The sequence below is a fragment of the Canis aureus genome, chromosome 24 (genome assembly GCF_053574225.1).
Source record: "Canis aureus isolate CA01 chromosome 24, VMU_Caureus_v.1.0, whole genome shotgun sequence".
Lineage (NCBI taxonomy): Eukaryota > Metazoa > Chordata > Mammalia > Carnivora > Canidae > Canis > Canis aureus.
This window is the reverse complement of record NC_135634.1, coordinates 41,050,476-41,067,392: the sequence shown is the minus strand read 5'-3', so window position 1 is coordinate 41,067,392 and position 16,917 is coordinate 41,050,476. Positions and strand designations below refer to the sequence as shown.

General features: G+C 42.7%; 2 protein-coding genes across 6 annotated transcripts in view; one reads left to right on the top strand and one right to left on the bottom strand.

Annotated features, from left to right (window-relative positions):
- The window catches only part of COL4A3 (collagen type IV alpha 3 chain), a 130,590-nt gene extending 124,642 nt beyond the window's left edge, over window positions 1-5,948 (bottom strand). The window contains exon 1 of the mRNA XM_077869032.1: window positions 5,851-5,948. Within this exon, the coding sequence (XP_077725158.1) occupies window positions 5,851-5,937 (87 nt within the window). The 5' untranslated portion in view covers window positions 5,938-5,948. The remainder of the gene's footprint in view (window positions 1-5,850) is intronic.
- A 446-nt stretch (window positions 5,949-6,394) lies between these two features.
- The window catches only part of COL4A4 (collagen type IV alpha 4 chain), a 125,980-nt gene continuing 115,457 nt past the window's right edge, over window positions 6,395-16,917 (top strand). For 4 of the 5 annotated variants that reach the window (XM_077869030.1, XM_077869029.1, XM_077869027.1 and 1 more), the window contains exons 1-2: window positions 6,395-6,515; window positions 8,195-8,312. The gene's annotated coding sequence lies outside the window, so the exon portion shown is untranslated. Of the gene's footprint in view, window positions 6,516-7,621; window positions 7,746-8,194; window positions 8,313-16,917 lie in introns of those variants that run through there. The other variant, XM_077869028.1, reaches the window with a different exon arrangement.

The following is a 16,917-nucleotide window of genomic DNA, read 5'->3' as shown; positions in this document are numbered from 1 at the left end:
AAAAAAAACAGAAAGACTTAGACTCTGAAAAGGACTTTTAGAGTAATCATTGAAATTAAAATTTAATCAATAAAAGTAATGATATTTAACATTTTTTGAATGAGTACTATGTGACCAGCATGGCAAAGTATGTGTTATATGTATTAAATCACTGAATCCTCATAAAATCCTGAGGTGAGACTCTTATGTCCATTTTAAGATAAAGAAAGAGACAAAAAGTTAAAAAGTTGGTAATGAATGGATCTGGAGTTATTAAGCGTGTCAGACGCTTCCATCCAGAGTTCTTTTATCGTTATTGAAAATTACAATAGGTTGGAAAAAATCTATGGAAACTTACAAACAGCAGAAGAGGAAATTAAAAATTGAAAGATTGATTTGAGGAGGGTTCACAGAGTGTGACCTGGGAGAAGCAGCGCCTGAGACAGAAAGAAGCTGGATATGCATGCTACAACTTGGTCTCAAGTCCAGCTGATGACTGGTCTTGTGGAGAGTCTGGGTCAACCTCTGCACTTCTAACCACAGTTCTGCCAGGAGAAGAGAATTTATGCCGTGGCTCCCATTGCCCACAGGTCAAAGATTCCCCCCACAGGCGTTAATACCCTTCACCTCTAAAGGACGACAGGGACCCCAGAGTAGAGTCTAGAGGAACCATAGGCTGTTCCAAGTGCAAAGTTGGCATCTGGGATAAGTCAGTGCCCATAGCCCAGGAGCAAGGTAGGGCCCAGAGGATCTGAGTGGCATATGAAAGGGGTCTGTTAGAAGAAGTTAGGAGAACTGGAGAAGGAGATGAGAAGGTCCGCCCAGGCTGTATCCTAAGAATACCAGGAATAGAGACAGTAGGGAAGGAGAAGTATATAAAAAAAAAGAATGTCTAAGAATTTTGAAGATTAGATGAAAAATATAGATTCTCAGATTAAGTATCCATTGAGTAGAATGCATAAAAACACGTGTACATACTATTTCAATAACATGATTAAAAACTCTTGATCTAATTGAGATATATATATATATACACACACACATATATATATATTTGAAGTCAGACTATCATCTCTATCATAATTTCATAAAAAAGATTTGCTAGAAAATATTCCTATATTTGGTAATTAAGAATTAAGTATCTAAACAACCCATTGGATGAAGAAATCAATTACAAAAGGTGCTGAGCTTAATTATGCTAAAATAGTGTTTATTAAAATGTGTGTGATGTAGTTAAATCACTATCTGGGGGAAGGTTTTTAGGTTTAAATGGACTTGAACTATTCAAAGTTGCTCGATTAAAGTCAAAATACAAAATTCAACCAGTTTGCTATATCTTTGATAGGCTATTAAATTTTGAAAAAAAAACCTATTTATAATAGGACTAAAAATATCAAATACTGAGAAATTAAAAACCAGAAAACTCTATAACATAGTGAGAAGTGAAAGCCCCAAATAGACCCCAAAACGAATACAAACAGGCCCATGTATGAATAAGTGCTTGGTACACATGTTTTCAGATATAACATTGCAAAACAGTGAGGGAAAGAATGGACTGACTGTTCAGTAAATAATGTTGGGATAATTTGTCATCTACATGGAAAAAGATAAAATCATATCCCTTAAGTAGAAAAACTTAATCCCAGGATTAAGAGCCCTAAATGTAAAAAGTTAAACTGTAAAACTTTTTTTTTTAACATAAGAGAACATTATTATAATCTCCAGGAAACAAAGAATTACTTCAACAAGATGCAAAACACAAAATAAATCAAGAAAAAATGGATACGTTTGATAGTGAAAAAAAAAAAAGCTATATGTTAAAGCACCAGTAACTAAATGAAAAGATTAACCAGAGAGTAGAATAAAATCTTTGCTGCACATTTAAATGGCAAGAGTTTGGCCTCCAAATACATAAATAACTCCTAATTATTAGCAATGGAAAGGGCAAGACCACAAGAGATCAACAGGCAAAGAGAGTTGTCCATGCAATTCACTCAGAGGTAAATATAAACTGCCAATTAAAACATGAAAAGATCCACAAACTCACTAGTCAAAACGAGATCCTATTTCATACCCTTTAACATCTAAACACACCAAGTTTTGCTAAGGGTGTAGGGAAACAGGTACTCTGACACACTGTTGGTGCAACTCTTTTGGGGGTCCATTTGACAATTCCTGATACAATTTAATATATGCTTTCTCTCATAGCCCTCTTTGACTTCTACTAGGAATTCCAAATCCAGTTGTCACAATGGTACCTAGACAAAGATGTTACATTCCAACCTGGTGAAACAAGACCATGGAAACCAATTTCCTGTGTTTAGGGGGATGGAAAAATAAACTGTGCTTTATTTACATAACTGGATGCTATGCAGCAGCTATCACATCCATATGTATATGCATGAATCACATCTATATGTGTCAACATGGATGAAATCCAAAACCATAATATTGAGTGATGCAAGCAAGCTCCAAAAGGTACCTATTAATGTGAAACCATTCATTGCATTTGAGGAACCACAAAACAATAATATTTATTTTTCATAGTGACTAACACACACACACACACACACACACACACACACACAGAATGTGTAGATACAAATCCATGCTCGGAAGAGGGGGGCAAAGAACATTTGTGTGACTTTAATCCCTAAAGGGAGAGACATTACTCTTACGTTACTTAACGCTACTGTTATGGGACTTCTTGTTTGTGTGGAACGTTTCCCAATTCAACTTTCCTTTTGCAATTTAAAAATGCAATAAAAAATGCAATCAGTCGGGGAAGCATCCTTCCTAAATGCAGCTGTTATCCAGCTCCTGATATTTGGCTTGTGGCATTTCTGCTCTGTCTGGAATTTGATGGCAGAAAGAAGAACAAGCCTCATCTCAAACCATGAACCTCACCTGCTGCCCATACCAGAGAAGGAGCTCTCTCTAGCCCATCTGCCAGGTCAATGGCCTGAGGCAATAGCAATGTGCCTCCCAGTTTCAAACTGATGGGCTGGGCCTGGGAAGGGCGACAAGCCCCAGGATGCCCTGGACTGCCAGGCCTGGAACTGGATGTGTCATCGCGGAGCCACAGAGGGATTTCACGCAGGCCACTTTAGAACAAATTGTGTGGGTGGACAGTTCCACTCTGCACTCACAATGTGGGGGCATCACCACTATTATCCCCCTGTCTTGAGAAGCTGCTAAAGTAAAATTGCAGAAATTTAGAGCAAAATATGTTCTTAACTCATGCAGCCCCAAGATGATAAGTATGATGGACCAAAGGCTAAATTTAGCCGGCACTAATACACTATTAGGCCCTGTGTTTGTTCAGCCCTTTACCAAAAACACTGTGCGTTTTGTAAAGTTTTGACTTATTGGCTAACATCTAGAGTTTGAGAGATTGAAACTTCCCCCTCCCTACTTCTCTCCTGAAGAAAGCAGGAATTCTGGCGTTACTGAGTTGAATTCTAGAATGCCAGTAAATGGTTGGCCCTAAAGACTGGCCTCTACCCCATGGCCTGACTCATTATCTCTCCTGCTGGGCTACCAGGGCTTTCAACTCCCTCATTTTACAGATGAGAAATCTGAGGCTCAGAGAGGTCTAGTGCCCTGCCCAATGCCAGAGTTGCCCTGTGGAGGAAGCCATGCTGGCACCATGTCCACCGGTGACCAGTTAATCTAGGATTCGTTTTCTCTACACACACTTCATGGTTTCTAATGACACTTTTTATATAATTCAGCAGGTGCAATGGAAATGCTAGTTCTTACTTCAAGCCATGATAAAAATAATACAAACGGATTAATTGTATTATCAGCAAGAACTCATCAAGATTTGGCCAAACACAAGACAAAAAATTTTACATTTAAAGAGTAATAAGGGAATATGATGATATAATTAAAATTTGGTATAATTAGAGATTGCATGATCACAGAGCATCACTTTTTCAGGCTGATCTCTCCATACCCCCTCTTTGTCCACCCTTCCCCTGTCTCTCCTCTTCTTTGGAGTCTAGAAGGATGTATAAACCCTGCTTGGGACCTCTGTCCCAGGCCTTCCCACAACATACACTTTCTTCAGGTTTTTTGCTTGTTGTATTTATTTGCTCCTGGATTAAAGATAGCAGACAATCTACACGGACTGGGATGAGTTTACTTTACCATGCCCAGAAGTGTTGGGTTGGGCATTCCTAGTCTATGCAAAGCACATTTTTGTTAGAACCGGCTACATGAAGAGATTACATGGGTTACAAAATCTCTTAGAATGTAAAACACTCAATATAAATGTGAATTGACAGGGGGATGGCTCAATTAACTTTGGCATATTCATATACTGTGGAAAACCATGCAAAAGGACAAAAAGAAAAAGAGGTGAATTTATCTTACATACTAACAGGGACAGATCTGTAGGTTGCAAAGGGATGCATATAGCATGATATCAATTATGTTTAAAAACACCAACAAAATCCCATGTTGTTTGTGGGCCTATATGTGTGTACATATATGTGCATAGAAAATATCCAGAAAGAAACATGAAGTGGTGAGTGGAGGACCTTTGTTTAGATGGGGAGAGGGAGAGGTACGAAGATGCTCAAAGAGGGTTTTAGCTTCATCTTCCAGGTTTTAATTTAAAAGAAAAAGTACTTAGATTGCATGTGCCCATAGATTCTAAAGAACTTTACCTGTAATACATATTTATATGACTATTGACTTGTCATAACCTCCATCAGGAAGTTATAAAACTGCTCATCCTTGGAAGTGAAACTTGTGCTGCATTATCACCCAAATTAGCTTTTTAAGTGTAAAAATCGCAGAAGGCATCTGACAAGTTAAATTCGACTCTCACAACTTCAAATCAATAAGTCAACTAGGACTCATAATAGTTTGGAGGACACCCAACTTCTTTTTGATGGCAAGAATAAGAAATACAGAGTGCATTTAAATGAATCTGGGATCTCTCAAATGATGAATCAAAGTCAAAGTGACGGATTGCTTAATTCATCCAAACAGGAGTTTTATTGCTAAGGCGCCAACAAATTTTCGGCGATGGCATTAAGCTTTTCACAACAATAGCGACAGGACACTGGAGTGCGAGTTTTGACAAGGGGGAAACCGAGCCCCAGAGAGCTCAGAGTTCGGTGTGAGGTGACATTTAGGAAATGTCAAAGCTGGGACTCCCCCAGCCTTCTGTGCTTTCTGCCAGGCCACGCTGCCTGCTCTGATTCCACCAATGTGCCACACTGCATGTCTCTGTAGCTAGTGTTCTCATCCCTAGCCATTATCTACCTATCTATCTATCCATCTATCCCTCTATCCATCTATCTATCTGTCCATCCATCCATCCATCCGTCCATCCATCCATCCATCCATCCATCCATCCATCCATCCATCCGTCTATCCATCTATCTATCTATCTATCCATCTACCCATCCATCTATCCATCTACCCATCCATCTATCATCTACCCATCCATCCATCTACCCATCCATCTACCCATCCATCTACCCATCCATCCATCTACCCATCCATCCATCCATCCATCCATCCATCCATCCATCCATCCATCTATCCATCCATCCATCCATCCACCCACCCACCCACCTCTGGAGGCCCTTCCCCAGCATCGCTGACCCCTAGGGAACCAGCCAAGCCTGCTCCTCTCCGCTTCCACCAACCTTCCTCCGGCGCCCTCCACCTGTCCCCGGACTTGCCCGCTTGCTCGCACCGGCGCCCGCGAGGAGCCCGTTGGCTCGCACGGCCCGGCCCGGGCAGGAGCCCAAGGACTGCGCCCCGGGGAGGGGGTGGGGTGGGGTGGGGTGGGGTGGGGGGCCGGCGCGTGCCCGGGGCGCGGGGCTGGGTGTCGCGGCGCCCGGCACTCACCTTGCCCGTCGTGGGCGCCGCCGCCAGGAGCACGAGCACGAGCGGCAGCAGCAGCGCGGGCGGCCGGGGCGCCGTCCCGGGGCGCATGGTGGGCGCCCGCCGACCGCGCCGCGGTGCCCAGTGACCCGCAGGCTGGCGCGACGCGGGCCGGGGAGCCTGGCTGTGAAGCTCGCCTGGCCGGCCCGCCCGGGGCGGGTTTTGTAGGGCTCCGCGGCGCCGCGCGTCCCTGCCCACCGGGGGCTCCCGCGGCGGCTCCGGGGGAGGGCAGACGCGGCCGGGTCCCGCCCATCCCCTCAGCAGGCCGAGTCCGGCGCCCCGGGCAGCGTGCCCAGCGGGCGAGGAGGCTGCGCGGGGCCGGGGCGCGGGTCGGGGTGGGGAGCCCGGGGGCGCGCGGGGGGAGTGGCCAGCGGCCGTGCCCAGATTAAGCGGGCGGCGCGCGGGGCGGCGGCACTCGGGCGGCCCAGCCCGCTCCCGGCTCCGGCTCCGGCTCCGGCTCCCGCTCCCCGCTCCCCGCTCCCCGCTCCCCGCTCCACCCGCCGCCGCCCTGGGCGCTGAGCGCGCGCGCACCGGCCTCGCAGCCGCGCGTGGATCTGGCCCCGGCGGAGCGGGACGCGCGGGCTGCGACCTGCGACCCTGCGGTTCCGGAGCGGCGGGTGTCCCCAGAGGTAAGCCGCTCCCCCTCCACCACCCCGGGGCTGGGCAATCGCTGCCCCTGCCCCCCCCCCTTCCCCGGGACGAGGCAGGTGGCACCTGCCTGGGGTAGGGCACGGGGCGGTGGCAGCTGAGAGTGGGGCGCGCGGGGTGGGGAGTTGGGGTCCCGGGGTCACCAGAGGAGAGCTTGTCTGGCTCCCGGGCTTGTGTGCCCGCCCGGGCTTGAACTGGGCGCTGCGTTTTGATTAATTTGGAGGCTCGAATTACCGGCCTGGCAGTCCGGGCGCTGCGGGATGCCAAGAGCAAGAGGCAGCTCAGGGGAAAGAGAAAGCGCATCCTATTCTCTGCTGCGCTGAACTGGCCTTTCAGGGTGAAGCTTATCTGCGGAAGTGAAGAGGAAACCCAGAGCCAGCTCTGTCCAGTGCGGGGCGGGGGGGTCCCCCCTTCGCGGAGGCGGGGGCGGGCGTGCAGGATCCGGCTTGTCAGGGCCCTACCTCCTGCCCTTGCTTGGGCCGCTCTCACTCACCACGTTGGTTCTGGGGAAGCATTTTGACCCCTCTTCAGAACCGTGTCATTAGATACACAAAATACCATTACATCGGAATCGGTTTTACCTGGAATAGTTATCAGAGAGTTAAAGTCATGATAGGGCGACAGGTGTGCAACATTGTTATCGCCCGAAATACCCACATCTAGCAACAGATGGATCACACACCTGTAATCTCAAAGTCGTGGTGACAGGGAAACAGCAGTGGGTGCACTCTCAGGATCTGCCAGTGCAGGAAACGCTGCGCTTCCAGGCAGGGTTAGCCAAAAGAGACGTTGACTTTTTTTGTTACCAGACAGGTTCACAGGCCACCTGAGTTGCCTCTCCACGTTAGGAACCCCTGCTTTGGAGCAGCATTTGCTGACATCTACAGCAGTTATCATCAAACACCATGTGCGAAGTGTGTGGTTTGGTCACTGATTGTGGAGAACCACTGACTTGCAATCAGAATAGGGTCAATTATTATTTGAGACCTATGTTGCCATGTAGATAGACAAAACCCTGACAGTGAATGAAGATGTCTCTCTCCCCCTTTGGGGGGCTGGAGAGTGAATTTTACTGTCTTCTCTCTGTTTTTCATGCCAGCGATTTGCCAACTGTGGCTGTGCCACCAGGATCCCCTAAGGAGCCTCTAAAAATCCTGACACCCAATTCATCCCAAGCCAATCAGGTCAGACTTTCCAGTGATAGGACTCAGGTGTGTTGTGAAGCTCCCTGGAGATGCCCATGGGCAACCAAGTTTGAGAACTACTGTTTTACATGCATATTTCAGTTAGCTGAATTGACTTAAGGTCTCCTCTTTGTAGAAAAAAATCAAAAGGATACATATTAAACACTCTGTGAAGACTTACTTGTGCCCAGGCTACAAATGTTGAAGTGTGGTACATAGTAGCTTCTCTCTATTGACAGGAAAGGATCTTATGGAACCTTCTCCTGTCACTCTTGTTAGATAGGACATCAGGTGATCGGTTGATGAAATAAAAATGTCCAAGAATTCCAAGTATGATAATATTGCATGGACTGACATTTTCCCTAGGGGGGGAAAAAACCCACAAAAAACCCTCGAAGCTAGTGCTAACTACTCTTTCTTTTTGCTGAATTCCAGAAGATTTCTCAATTTTGTTTTTTAATTGCTTGTTCCCGAAGCCAGGTCATTTTGACAGAAGATCAGACTTGGCTTCATTCACTTTGGGAGGCTGCAGTCCACTGAGGGACACTTCTGATGCTGCAACAGAGCAGGAAAGACCCCTGTGATATAAATACGGTAAGGAGAAAGCAGTGGCCAAGAGCTTGGTCTCTGGGGTAGTTTGTGGATTCTGAATCCTTTCCACACATACTAGTATGAGCTAACCTTTCCGGTCTGGGGTTTTCTCTATTGTAAAATGGGCATAATCATAGTAGTCACCTCAAGGAGTTGCAGGAATCCAGTGCAATAATGCATGAGAAGCCCTTTTGTCCAGGGTCTTCACAAATCATATATTGGGATCTGACTCTTCAACTGCAGAAAAGGAAAATAGGGTGAACCTGATGAGAAATGGTGGCACCAGGTAAACATGCTCTTCTCAGTTCAGTAAGGAAGGGGCAATGGCCAAGCACACCTCACTCACTCCCCTGAGGTCAACCAACTGCTAAGGCATCTGGAACCTTGCTACTAGAAGCTCTGGCATTCTGGAGAGCTGGTTAGAAATGCAGAGTTTCAGGTACGACCCCAGATGCGTTGAATCAGAGCCTGCATACACCAAGGTCTCCAGCTGATTCTTCCTCACATTAAGCTTTGAGAAGTGGCTTGTCTAAAAGCCAGATTTCACCTCCTGTTCCTCACCTCCCCACCACATACATGTATTCCCCTCTGGTACCGCACTGTATACCTGAAATTAATGTAATATTCTAGGTCAACTATACTTCAATTAAAAAAAAAAAAAAAAAAAGGAAAGCCGTACACTCAAAAAAAAAAAGAAAAAAAAAGTTTGGTACACTCACTAGGTGGTGTCAGTAAACCAGGATTCCGTTTTTTAAAAAATACTCTTGGGGTCAAGAGAGTTGATTTTTCAACTGTTGGTTCTTTAAATATGATAAAGCAAAAGGAAGACAGGGATGGTTCTTTTTGTATGTGTCAAGCACACAGAGATCTCTACTTTTTACACTGATGGCAGATGAGGGTTTTGAACAAAGTGAAGTAACCATTGCCTCTAACAGGCCCGATATTATTATTTTGGCCCTGTTTCATAATCACGATATGTCTATTTTCTACGCAGGGCTTAAAGGGGGGATGTCTGCTTCCCTACATGTGAGTGGAAGCCCCACAAGGGCAGGGGTCTTTTTGGTGTTCTTTACTGTTGTTAAAAAAGTTGAATGATGTAACCAATTTCCTCAGGATTCACACCACCTAGTGCTACACTCATCATCTATGGATGAAGGCAGCCTTCTAGCTAATCCTCTGAAACCATCTTCTAAAACATTATCCGAGTTCCACTTAAAATTGCACATTGTGTGGGAAAAGACGGATTGCTTTTGGAGCACTTAAAAGCGATCTCTTAATTTCAGAGGCTTATGGGAACAAGATTTCTTCTCCCCATTTACATTACATATTCATCACAGTGTGTGTGTGTGTGGGGGGGGGGGGCTGGTAAGAAAGGGGAGGATGCCCTGCTTATCCTAGCCACTCAGGAACCTACAAGAAATTTCCATACAACACGTTCTCTGATCTTCTCGGAAGGAAAAGAGAATGTGCCAACTCAGAAGCTGTGCTAAAAGTTTCCACCTGGAGGTGACACATACTGCATATACACTAACATTTCATTGGCTACACTTCATTTTGTGAGTGATGGGGAATTAAAGTCTACCTCTTGCCTAGAGAGAGAGCTGGAAATATTTGGTGAATGTTAGTGATGCCCAGCATATACATCATACCACTTGCTTATTTTAAAGCTTCCAGAAACCCTTCTTTGTCTACTTACAGCTAATTTCACACTTCTTAGAACAGCATGGTCCAAAATCAAAATCAAAATCTTTTTTGGTACCGCATGTTACTTTTCTGTTACAAAAGCCTTTCGAGGGCAGGTACAGAGAGTGATTCTTTTTAAACATAAATGCAGCAGGAAAAATTAATTTACTGCCCTGGCATTTTTGTACGAAGAGCAGTACCTATTTAAGGTACACAGTTCAAGGTGCAATCATCCTGTGAAACCAACAACACGATCATGATACAGAGCTTTTCTCTCATTTCCTGCCCCAGTCCATGTCTCTCTACTCCCGTGCCCAGGCAAACATTGATCTGCTTTCTGTCACTCTAGATTACTTGGCATTTTCTAGAATTTTATATAAATGGAATCAAACAGTATGTGCCCTTTTGTGTCTGGCTTCTTTGACTCAGCAGAATGATGTTGAGATCCATCCATGTCATGTGTAACAGCAGTTTGTTTCTGTTGCTGAGTCGGATTCCACTGTATAGATATCAGCTTTTAAAATGCCACTTACCAGTGGTTGGATATTTGATTTGTTTCCAGTTTGGGGGCTATTACAAATAGAGCTCCCATGAGTGTTTTTGTATGGGACGCATATTTCCAGTTCTCTTGAATTTATTATACCCAAAAGCGAAATGGCTTGATGTATGTTTAAATATAAAAGAAACTGTTTTCCAAAGAAGTTGTATCGTTCTACATTCTCACTGGGAATGTATGAGAATTTCAGTTCCTCCATATATTTGTGGTGCATTATTTTAAATCTTATTCTTTTTTTTTTTAAGATTTTATTTATTTATTCATGAGAGAGAGACACACACACACACAGAGGCAGAGGGAGAAGCAGGCTCCATGCAGGGAGCCCGACATGGGACTTGATCCCAGGACTCCAGGATCATGTCCTGGGCCGAGGCAGGTCCTAAACCACTGAGCCATCCAGGGATCCCCTTAAATCTTATTCTGATGGTTATAAAGTGGTATGTTAATGTGCTTTTCATTTGCCTGATGACTAATGATGTTGAACGTCTTTTCATGTACTTGTAAACAATTCATAGTACGTCTTTTGCGAGGTGTCTGTTCAAATCTATTCTTCATTTTATTTTTTATTTTTTTTAAGATTTTCTTTATTTGAGAGAGAGTGAGAGTGAGAGAGAGAGAGAGAGAGAGATCATGGAGGGAGAGGGAGAAGGAGACAGACTCCCCACTAAGCAGGGAGCCTGACATGGGGCTTTACATGACCTGAGCCAAAGACAGATGCTTTAACCAACTGAGCCACCCAGGCACCTCTAATCTTCATTTTAAAAACACTGATTATTTCTCTTCTTACTGTTGATTTATAACCATTATTTCTGTATTCTGGATACAATATCCCTGCCAGATATATTTACTGTGAATATTTTCTCCCATTCTGTGGCTTGTCTTTTCATTTCCTTAGTGATATCTTTTGAAAAGCAAATGTCTTTCTTTTGATGAAGCCCAATTTATCAACTTTTTCTTTTTTTGGTTTATACTTTTCTTGTTACTCCATAATCTTCACTTAAGCTTACAAAGATTTCACCTGTTTTCTTCTTTTGTAATATTTTTATGATCTAAGTCAATGATCCTAAGTTAATTCAGCGGTATGGTATGAAGCAAGGATCTATTTTAAATTTTCCTTTCTGTGTGGATATCCAGTTGTTCCGGCACCATTTACTGAAAAGGCTACTCTTTCTCTGCTAAATTGTCTTAACATCGTCATAGAAAATAAATTAATCTTCTATATTTGGGTCTTTTGTTTGTTTGTTTCCCTGATGTACCTGTCTCTACTTTCACCAATACCACATTTCCTTTTTACTATAGCTTTAGAGCAAGTCTTGAAATCAGGGTATATAGAAGTTCTACAACTTTGTCGTTGTTGTTTTAGAAGCTAGATTATGCTCTTCTAGATAATTTGACCTTCTGTATATGTGGATTTGAGGAGAGTTGTGTCTATGTTCATGAGGGATATCGATCTGTAGTTTTCTTGTAATGTCCTTGTCTGTTTGGCATCTGAGTAATACTAGCCTCATAAAATGAGTTGCCCAGCATTTCCCTCTTATATTTTCTGTAAAAGTATGTGAAGAATTGTCATCATTTCTTCCTTAACTATTGATAGCATTCACTGGTGAATCCAGCTGAAGGTTCTGAATGACTCAAATAATCAATCATGAATTTAATTGATATAGGGCTATTCAGATTTTCTATTGCTTCTTGTGTCAGTTTTGATAATTTTCATCTTTCATGAAGTGTGTTCATTTTTATACATTGTCAAATTTATTGGTATATGATTTTTCAGAAGATTCTGTAATGATCTTTTTAATACCTGTAGATCTGTAATGTTTTCCTCTTTGTCTTTTCTGACGTTGGTAATTTCTCAAGTAGATCAATTTTATTTTTCTTTTCAAAAAAACTGAAGAACCAACTTAGAATTTCTTTCATTTTGCTCTATTGCTTGGATGCTTCCTGTCTTATGGAGTTCTTTTTCTACCTTTATTTTTTCTTAGCCTTTACTTCAGGATTAATTTTTTTCTTCTTTTCATAGTTTTCTAAATAGAGACTTAGATCATTGACTTTAGACTTTTCTTCTTTCCTAATATGAACATTTATAGATATATTTTCTTTCTCTGGGCTGGGTAAGTTATATCTCACACATTTTGATGTGCTGTTTTCATTATCATTCAGTTCAAAATATTGCCTTTCACCCATGGGTTATTTGGAGTGTGTCAATTTCCAAATATTTGGAAATTTCTTGGATGGTTTATGGTTGAATTGTAATACAATGATCCACAAAATCTTAGTCTTTTGAAATCTTTCGAGACTAGTTTTATACTTCGGGATATGGTCTATCTTGATGAACACACTACATCCATTTAGAAAAATACATATTCTGCAATTGTTGGGTGTGGTGTTTTATATATAAATTAGAGCAGGATGCTTGATGCTGTTGTTCAGGTCTTCTGTGTCTTGACTGATACTTTCTACCTTATTCTGTCAATTACCAAGAGAAGTGTTAGTCTCTAACTATGTTTGAGAATTTAGCTATATCTTCTTTTAGTTTTGCTCTAGGTATTTTGAAATTCTGCTATGAAGCTCATATTTATAATACTTAGAGCTTTCTGGCACATTAACTTTTTTATCATTACTGTGTATTCAAATCTATTTTATGTGCTATTGGCATAGCCAGTCTTTCTTATGTGTTGTGTGGATATCTTTTTCTAGCCTTTGCTTTCAATCTATTTGTGACTTTTTATTTGGTGTATCTTACAGCATATAGTTGGCTTTTTTCTCTTTTTCAAATTCAGCATGACAATCTTTGCCTTTTAATAGGAATTTCTAGTCTGTATCAACAAGTAGTTGATATGGCTATATTTAGGTCTGCCATTTCTCCATTTCTTTTAGATCTGTCTCATCTATTTTTTGTCCCTTTCCTTCTCTTTGGTGTTCTTCTGTGTTATTCATTTTTTTGGTATCCCATTTTAATTTTTCATTGGCTTGCAGTTACATCTTTCAGCATTATTTTTAGTGATTACTTTAGTGATTATAATATACGTCTTTAATGTTTTCCAATGCACTTCAAAGTAGTATTGAATTCCTTCAAGTAAATCTAATTCATTTTAGTATCTACAGTGCCTAGTGTGATATTTGATACCAAATGGGAGATGGATAAATATTTCTTAAATGAACAAAATCATAGGTACTTATTTATGTTGTACAAAAAATACTTATGGAGTTTATTCCAAAAAAAAAAATTAACAAAACACTTTGGTTAATGCCAGGGAAGTCAACTGAAAATCACTCCAGATTTAAACATTGTTACATTTTTAGTGGATTTGAATTTACAGATCTTGTAATTTTTGTATATAGTCAAGATTCTACATATTATTTTATTTTTTCCACATGCTTTTGTTTTAAAAACCTCATGTAGACCTCTTCCTATCCTTAATTTGTTAAGTTTCAAAAAAAAAAAATCTCACTTTCAAATTTTAGAACAGAGAGAGACAGTCTTACTTTAACTTTGGAATTCCATACGGTTTTGTGAAACTTCCAGCTGTTAATTGCCTCGGCCACTCTGCCCACATGTCATCCTCCTCCAATACTCAGCACATTGGCTTGGCTTTGCACTATTATTTATTAATGCATAATGTCCACACTGAAACACTGAATGTATTCTTATGGTCTGTAGAAGAGTATGGGATGGCCTAGCTCTGAAGCTCAGGTTTGAGGGATGCCCTTGAGATGTTTATTAGGTTCCAGAGTGGCAGAAGCATTCCTAGAGGAGTCTAGTTCCAGAACTTGCCCAAAGGGAGAGACCCAATAGGAGATTCTAATTTTCTAGGAGCCAGCTCCTACCAAGAGCAAGACAGATGGACACTGGACAGAAGACAAGAATGTAGTTACAGGAAAGGGAGGTAGTTAAGCTCTCTTCAGAAAAGGCCTAAGAGTTTAGTGAATACTGTGCTCCTTTCCACCAAGACAAAGCTTTCCTCCTGCCTTGGAGCCAATTGCATGCTCACTCCAGTATTTCTGTTTAACTTGCAAATTCATTTGGGCAATTTTGTGAAATCTTTTTTTTTTTTAAGATTTTATTTATTTATTCATGAAAGACACACAGAGAGAGGCAGAGACATAGGCAGAGGAGAAGCAGGCTTCCTATGGGGAGCCCGATGTGGGACTCGATCCTGCGGCTCCAGGATCATGACCTGGGCCAAAGGCAGGCGCTTAACCACTGAGCCAGACAGGTGTATCATCATCATCATCTTCTTCTTCTTCTTTCTTCTTTCTTCTTTCTTCTTTCTCCTTCTCCTTCTTCTCCTTCTTCTCCTTCTCCTTCTCCTTCTTCTCCTTCTCCTTCTTCTTCCTCCTTCTACTTCCTCCTTCTTCCTTTTTTTTGCCTATATACCTGCATTAAATGCTCGAATATTTGTTTTTTGTTTTGTATATTTTTTATTGGATTTCGATTTGCCCACATATAGTCTAACACCCAGTGCTCATCCCATCAAGTGCTCCCCTCAGTCCCCATCACCCAGTCACCCCAACCCCCTGCCCACCTCACCTTCCACTACCCCTTGCTCGTTTCCCAGAGTTAGGAGTCCCTTATGTTTTGTCACCCTCTCTGATATTTCCCACTCCTTTTCTCTCCTTTCCCCTTGAATATTTGACTTCTCTATATTTTAGTTAGAAATGGTGCCTTTTGAGATCTTCAGCTGTCCTCTAGGAGTTTCCAGATTTGAATTCCAAACATAAAGACCTTCCTACAAGAATTCAAGTTTTCTGGGATTCACAGGAAACAAATATCTCTGTATCATAGTGCACCATTGCATTCAGAATCAACTGCCTCTGCTGCTGCTGCTCTATTGGAGGCTAGAGTTGTTCTTCCCAGACATGAATCCCTGAAGCTCACCCAGGAATTTTCATGAATTTTGGAGCTATAAGGTCAGTAGATCTGTAAAGCCCAGGAAAGCTTTGGAGTTTGAATCCTGGGTGTGTCACTTACTGTCTGTGTGACTTACTTATAAAAAGAAGTAATCATATTGCTTACCTGCTAGGGGGATTGTGAAGATTGCAGATCTGTGTTAAGCCCTCAGCAGTGCTTAGCATCTAGGTGGCCCTCTAGAAATGCTGCTCACTATACTTTCTTATGGTGGTGACAGTGATGATGGTGGTGATGATGGAGAAGAGGAGGAAGGAAAAGAAGGCAGAAGAAGAGAAGTCTAAGACAAGTGTGTGTCAGTGTGTGAGTAGTGGGGTTGGGGTGGAGGTGGGGAAGAGCAGTAGCTGCCATGACAACAGAAGGAGCTGGCTTTTTTAGTTGATAAGACCAAATGCCAACCTCTTCCTGGTGTCTTCTCAGAGTCAACTTGCATTAACTCTGTGTTGTCTGCTAACTAGAGATTCATCCCCCTCTGTAATTTCTCTCTCCTCATATTTAAAAGATACTTTAGGGGGATCCCTGGGTGGCTCAGTAGTTTGGCACCTGCCTTTGGCCCGGGGTGCGGTCCTGGAGTCCTGGGATCGAGTCCCGCGTCGGGCTCCTGGCATGGAGCCTGCTTCTCCCTCTGCCTGTGTCTCTGCCTCTCTTTCTCTCTCTCTCTATGTCTATCATGAGTAAATAAATAAAATCTTTAAAAAAATAAAAATAAAAGATACTTTAGCAGGAACTGTCATGGCTTATTCCTCTTTTCATTTCCCCAGATCTTTCTGTCCCCCCTCAGATCAAGCTTGCCCTCTTTCTGAGTTCTGCCCAGGCTTGCTCCAGCTCCTGATTTCCTAACCTTTTTCTTTTCTTTCTTTTTTTTAAATATTTTATTTATTTATTCATGAGACACAGAGAGAGAGAGAGAGAGAGAGAGAGAGACAGAGATAGAGATAGAGGCAGAGACACAGGCAGAGGGAGAAGCAAGCTCCATGCAGGGAGCCCAATGTGGGACTCGATCCCAGGTCTCCAGGATCACACCCCAGGCTGACGGCAGCACTAAACCGCTAAGGCACCGGGGCTGCCCTCCTAACCCTTTTCTAATATATTATATATGGGAACTTTTTCTCCTACAAGGAATTTGGTAAGGAGACAAATTTCTTGAGCCACTACCACATGCCAGGCACCATGCTAGGTGCTAATTTAGACTCATATAATTCTCTCTGGGATTAATTTCACATGTTGAGAAGTCAGAGGAGTTATGTACCTGGTCAGTTATACTGCTAAGTGTTCAAGACCTGAACACAAGTCTTTCTAACTCCAGAGCCTGCTTTTATCCTGAACCATGAGAGCACATGGTACCAGGAGAAGAAGGCAGAGCAAATCTATGCAGGGAGGGAGAAGTCCCTGAAGGCAAACGTCAGCCTTACAGTATGGGTGGGCCCTGCCTGCTGGGATCATAGGGTGTTACTTCCAGA